This window comes from Pelmatolapia mariae, unplaced genomic scaffold, assembly GCF_036321145.2.
Source record: "Pelmatolapia mariae isolate MD_Pm_ZW unplaced genomic scaffold, Pm_UMD_F_2 NODE_ptg000420l+_length_38644_cov_1, whole genome shotgun sequence".
In the NCBI taxonomy this organism is placed as follows: domain Eukaryota; kingdom Metazoa; phylum Chordata; class Actinopteri; order Cichliformes; family Cichlidae; genus Pelmatolapia; species Pelmatolapia mariae.
In genome coordinates, this window is record NW_027052107.1 from 32,645 (window position 1) to 38,644 (window position 6,000).

General features: G+C 37.9%; 1 protein-coding gene across 1 annotated transcript; it reads right to left on the minus strand.

Annotated features, from left to right (window-relative positions):
- Positions 1-829: 829 nt before the first annotated feature.
- On the minus strand, positions 830-2,693 carry LOC134623131 (lysozyme C-like). The gene is made up of 4 exons (XM_063468337.1): positions 2,488-2,693; positions 1,384-1,542; positions 1,061-1,136; positions 830-982 (listed from the first exon to the last, which is right to left on the minus strand). The coding sequence occupies exons 1-4, from the start codon at positions 2,615-2,617 to the stop codon at positions 916-918; spliced, it is 432 nt and encodes a 143-aa protein (XP_063324407.1). The 5' UTR covers positions 2,618-2,693; the 3' UTR covers positions 830-915.
- Positions 2,694-6,000: the final 3,307 nt, after the last annotated feature.

Sequence of the window (6,000 nt, forward strand, 5' to 3'; positions counted from 1 at the left end):
ACAGATTTTAAAAGTAAGGGTTTCCCAGTTGAAACACAGAACAATACGTCTGAAGATATGCGTTATTGTTACATGGATAACAGTAACCTTACAGTAACATTTCACTGGTAGCATAGTATAAGTTAATTCTTATCTTGTATTTTCTTAAGCTGACAGTATAATATTCACAGTCAGCGAGGACTCCATAGTAGCCATCTATCCCATTAGCCCTGAGCGTGCAGGCCCATTCACAGCGCTCGAAGTTTTTGGCGTTGGCCGCAGCCAGGAAGAGCAAAACCAACAGGCTCCTCATGATGGTATTTTTGTTTGTCCAAATATGTCTAAAGCTGCTGCTGCTTTCCCCTGTTATTGGCAAAAATGCTCAGCTGAAAATGATGCAGCTGCCAAAGATTGCTTTTGCATCAAAGTGGAAAAGCAAGCAGTATTCAACTTATGATTAAAAAAATAGAGCTGTACAAACAAAGCATATCGATCCAGCTGAGAAAGATCCCCAAAGTTTGGAGAAGTTCTACCTAGATAAGAGGACCCAAATACACACAAGGGAAGGGTTAGATAAGAATAGAAATGCAAGCAATCATGGATTTAGAGTTAAAAAAAAATACAGCTGAACAAATAAAACACGCTGTTTGGGCTGAAATAGATTCCAAAGTTCTGGAAGGTTTCTTGTCTGTTTTTACTTAAGAAAATGTCTAATCAAAGACACAAAGCATGCCATATTTATTGATTTATTTAGAACACATGAGACCACATTTTCTTTCTTCTTTTTTAAATGAGGAATGAAAACCATTGAAAGAGTAGAGATTTTAACTGATTTTAATCATTTGCGTCACCCTAAATGTTTTCCTTTAAAAGTAGAAACAGAGGAGGATGGAGACAATTTATTATGTCGATGACACCCTTCTGTTTATGTGTTGATTAAAGACGACATCCGGACAAATAGGGCCTGAGATCCTTGCCCTGACAGCGATTGCGCCAGGCAACCCTAAAACCAGATTCAAAGGTCAGTCCAATGAACACAGAACTATCAGTGTATCCCAATCACATAATGATCTGTTCTTACCAGGCTGTGATGCCTTGTTGCCTAACGATGCGTTTGGCACAATTGATCGCAGAGGTGACATCATCTCTCAAAAGCACTGTGGCCGAAGGGGGAAAGAAAAAAGCAAATAACAATGTCAAATTAAAAAGGTAACATTGTGGAATAATAAGGACAACATCTGGGAAAAGTGAGTTAAAGTGCTTTTATCAAAAACACTGCAGGTTTAGAAAAGAAAGTAAATAAATCAGTTTTGGAATAAATCAAGAGATGTATTCAGCCACTGAAGATGTAAATTGTTACTTGCAGCATTTTACTGCTGAACATAAACTCAGATCATCACTGACCGTCGCACTCAATGTTGCATCCATTTGCTGAATTAATGCGACCGTCATTGCACCACCAGCGGCTATTTATCTGAAAGATGCCGAAGTCAGTGGATCCATTAGCGTTACGATTTGTTGCCTTTGTGTTATAGTTTGACTCATGTTCGGTCAGGCAAACCCCTGTAGAAAGAACAGAAGAGATGGAAATGCAGATTGCCTGAAAGCCAAAGGTCAAGTGTCCTTTGCACATCCTGAACTAACTACTTCTCACATGCTGACACTTTGTCAGAGACCCTTCTCATCATATTTTAATCCTCTGATTTCTTAGGTTCATCTGTGAATCTTTTGCACACCATACAAGTGAGCTGTGACACAGACTGCAAGTTTACAGAGTGGAATATTTTGTAATAAAGAAACCTTCCCCTGTCTCAATTCTTGGCTCTACCTGAGCTGTGAGATACATCTATAACGCCGACGTTAACTCTAAAAAGCAGTGGAATACAATTTCACATGAGAATAAAAAAAGGAAATAAATTACATCATGATGGTTAGTGGAGGAAATATTTGTAAGAAGTATTTAAGGATTGATGAAGCTGGTCAGAAAGATGATTTTATGCTCTATGTTTCTATCTCACATTGAATCACTTTTGCTCATGAAACCATGTACAACTTTTTGCTCTGATCATTTAATAAATAAACAAACTTGGATTGCAAAACAGAGACATTTCTCTTCAGGGTCTTACCAAAAACTCAGAAATTGTTACTGTTGTATTTTCATTCAAACTGACTTCATGACAATCAGCACCATACATGACATTAATTGATAGTTCATCGAACTCTTACTGATGCCAGAGACCCACTCTGGGAAAAAGCTACGTTAGAATTTTACCCACCTCCTAAACAAACATAGTTTCAAAAACAAAAAAGATTTTTGCTTTTACAGGAGCTCTCTTACAGTTTTTCTGATATATAATCTCTAGTTACTTGTGCCAAATATCCATATAAATGGGTAGAGATGAACCTACTTCTGACTCTTATCCTAGCCAGTTCAATGGGGAACTGCTTATTTTGGTGACCATCCAGAGTTGATCACCTTAGATTGTTTGGGTAAAAGGCTGTACTCACAGTTAGCCAGGCTGACACCACGATAGCCATCCATCCCGTTTTCCTTCAGCTTTTTGGCCCAGTCACAGCGCTCAAAGACTTTAGCACTGGCCACAGTTATCAAAAGCAAGAAAACAAACACACTCCTCATGATGATGTCTGTGCTGTTTCACAGTTGCTGCTGAATCTCCTTATTGCTGAAATAGCTCAGCTGAAAAAGCTGTGACTGTCTGGGTTCAGATCAGAGGATCCAAATGCGGAATAAATGATGGGTTACATAAAAAGGCTGTGTTCAGGATTACACAATCCAGAGAGACAAATTAAACACACTGATCGGGATGAAATGTATTACAAAGTTCGGGAAAGTTAAAAAACAAATAAAACCCATTGATTGCTCCACGGGGCGCACTAATGGCAACTCACTGCGTCAGCAAGAATAGGAAAGGGGTTTATAAGGTGTAGCAGAATTATAACAATGCAATGGCCAGGTATTACATGCTTTTAATTAGGAAACTGATGCCATAGGCCACTTTAAAATCAACATGTGATGTTAAAAAAAGAAAAAAAATGATCAAAACAGGCTCACAGAAAAGGGGGCTCAAGGAATAAGAGGTCAACAGGGTGTGTGCTTGAGCACCACCTGGGGTCTGTCTGTGCATGTGAGGTGATCGTCAACTTGTAATGCTGGCACACTTTGTAAAAATCAAAAAATGTTGTTGGACTGCATCTTTACTCTGTAGGTATAGTGCAACTGAGCTACATCCTTGTAAACAAAAATATGAATCTAGGACTATTGAGGATAGATAGGTGCCTAGTTTATACTTTATGTATTTGGTTTTGGGGTTTAGTGTAAATTTCTAGTAGTAAAGCATAAGCATGGTAAAGATGACCAGACACAGTTCTCATTAAAAATGAAAATCAGTGTTTGTTTAGTAATCAGTTTTAGATTGCGTTAGCTTTGTTTCTATTTGTGTTATGCCACAAAATGAGCTGTATCACTTGTGTTTTGGTCTTACATGGTTTGACCATGTATCAACTGTTTTATATTGTTTCTATAATTTCTGTTGTGTAATTAGATTGGCATACATTAATGTATTTTATTTTTTTACTTATGTTTCAGCACAACTTCATGCCCAGATAATCTAAGGAACTTGGAAAGAAAAACGTCTGAACTTCTTTAAGTTTCCTGGGGACATTTCACCTCTCATCCGAGAAGGTTCTTTAATTCTGAGAACAACTGATGGAGAGTCCCAGATTGAAGCCCTATCGGAGTGTCCCAAACTTTGGTAAAGGCAGAGGATGATTACAATCTTTACCTAAACCATATTAGGAAACAGATCCAGGTCAATGTCTCAGCCTCTGTAGCACCTCTCTTTTAAGAGATTTACCATGTTTGCTACATTGTTGAGCTTCATTTCACTCATTTTACAGCATTGAGTTACTTGAGATCTAGGACAGATGATATAAGAATCATTTTGGGATGTTTTAAGGGTGAAATGTCCTGCAGGATCATTAAAACATTAATATTGTTTCCCCAGTTATAGCAAGTTCAAATTTATCTAAAAAACCGCTGTTGATCAAAGTTCAGTTACCTAACACACACAGAGACTGGGACGGAACATGTTTCAACATATTTGCTCAAACTGACCCCCACTTAAAATAAACAGCACACTGAATAGGATAAACACAAAGTGGCTGCACTCAAATCTGCTGCACTTTCTGCTTAATGGGAATCCATTCTATCTGTGATAAGCATGGTTTATGTTAACTCTTGGTGCTGTGGCACAGAGCAACGGCTGGTCATAAAATCTCAACAGGCCTTTTAGGGCTGATGGGTACAAAAGGGTATGTTTCATGCCTTATATGACATTCCTCTTTCTGCATACAAAGATTCCTACGAGTGCCACATACTCTACTCTACTCTACTTTGCTAGACACTCCCCTGCACAGTTACCGCTGGTTTCCTCTTTGTGGAGCAAAGTGGGTGATAAACAAACGAGGGAAAAGCCGATCAGCTGATCACTGATCAGTTTCATGATTTAATTAGCAGGGGGTGGGGAGAGGGGGGCTAGAGAAGAAGAATCCCTGCGATGTCAGGAAGTCAGTGACAGGTAAACCCACAGGAAGTTTTTCTGCCTTATCGGCTACAGGATGATGCAATATGTATGTTTCTACCAATATGTAACACGATCAACAATCAGAAGATAACAAGTTACGTTAAACACAATCACTAAGTGTGATTTAGGTTCAATATGAAAAGTTTGAGGAAAAATCTCAAAGACGTGCTGTCCTCCTCCACCTAAGTGACTGAACTGGTCAAATTGTCGATACGACATCGAGAGCAGAATGAAGAACATCTCTCTGCTGTGGCTCCTCTGTATGTACACTGTAATGGTTATCTATGAAAATTTGTTGTTTTTTTTATCACACAACTTCCTGGTTGGTGTGGAATCACGATTTTGTTCAAGGAGACCTAGAAGAACAAAGAGGGTCAACAGGAGTAAGTGTAGAAAATCAGTGCAGATTAAAGGTAAATGTGCTCACAGACATCTATGATATGGGAAGCTGCTATAATAAAAGTTAGAATCTTACTTAAGTATTAATAAAAATGTTTTATCATCTACAATGTAAATTTCATGCATTCTTCTGAATCATATCAACAATATTATTGTATTATAATTATTTATTTAATATAATATATTTATGAGAATATTTAAGTAAATTAAGTAAATCCCAAATAAAGTAAAATAACATTTTCAAGGATAAAAGACAAGCAGGAAAACACCAGCTTATTGCAGGAACACCTTTTGGTTATTTATCAAAAGAATTCACAAAATCAATTAGTCATGTCTGTCTGAAGGTCTTTTTTAAGCTCAGTTTTCAGCACCAAGGACATAGAGCAGCACCCTGAGTTTCAGCACTGAGCCCACAGACTGGGGAGCTGACTCAGAGGTTTCTCACACAGGAAACAGCCTCCAGCAGCAGCACAGACAGCAACACACACGGCTACTCACAAGCTTTACAACAAAGTTAAAACCCTCTAAGATTTCTTCATAACCAGATTGAACTCAGTTATCATTAACGATGATGTTCCACTCTCCTGCTGCTCAACCTGTTGTACCTAAGGGCTTCTGGGAGTGGACATAGTAAGCAATAATCCAACCATCTTGATCTCAGGGTGGGAATTGTGTTGGATTTACTCACTCACACCTTGGTGGCTGAAATCAGTGTTTAAATGAAAGATCATATAAATGACATGTTCAGTGCATTATTATTATTATTATTATTATTATTATTAATAATAATAATAATAATAATAATAATAATAATAATATTATCCATACATACATCTTCTTCAGGTTATCTGGGTCCGGGTTGTGGGGACAGCACTTTAAAGTCTGAAGGCCGTCTGGTTTTGCTGAATCCTGCTGTTGATGGGACGAATTGTGCGTGTACAGTTTGGGAAATGAAAAATATGGTAGTGTGCCATTTTAATCCTGCGACATAGTTTGATTTTATTTCTCATTTCTCATG

What these genes read in the sequence shown, in the direction of transcription:
- LOC134623131 (XM_063468337.1), bottom strand. Translation starts at nt 2,617, where the DNA reads ATGAGGAGTGTGTTTGTTTTCTTGCTTTTGATAACTGTGGCCAGTGCT. An exon ending in TGGTGTCAGCCTGGCTAACT is followed by an intron (nt 1,543 to 2,487) that starts GTGAGTACAGCC and finishes TTCTTTCTACAG; the next exon opens with GGGTTTGCCTGACCGAACAT. An exon ending in ATGCAACATTGAGTGCGACG is followed by an intron (nt 1,137 to 1,383) that starts GTCAGTGATGAT and finishes CTTCGGCCACAG; the next exon opens with TGCTTTTGAGAGATGATGTC.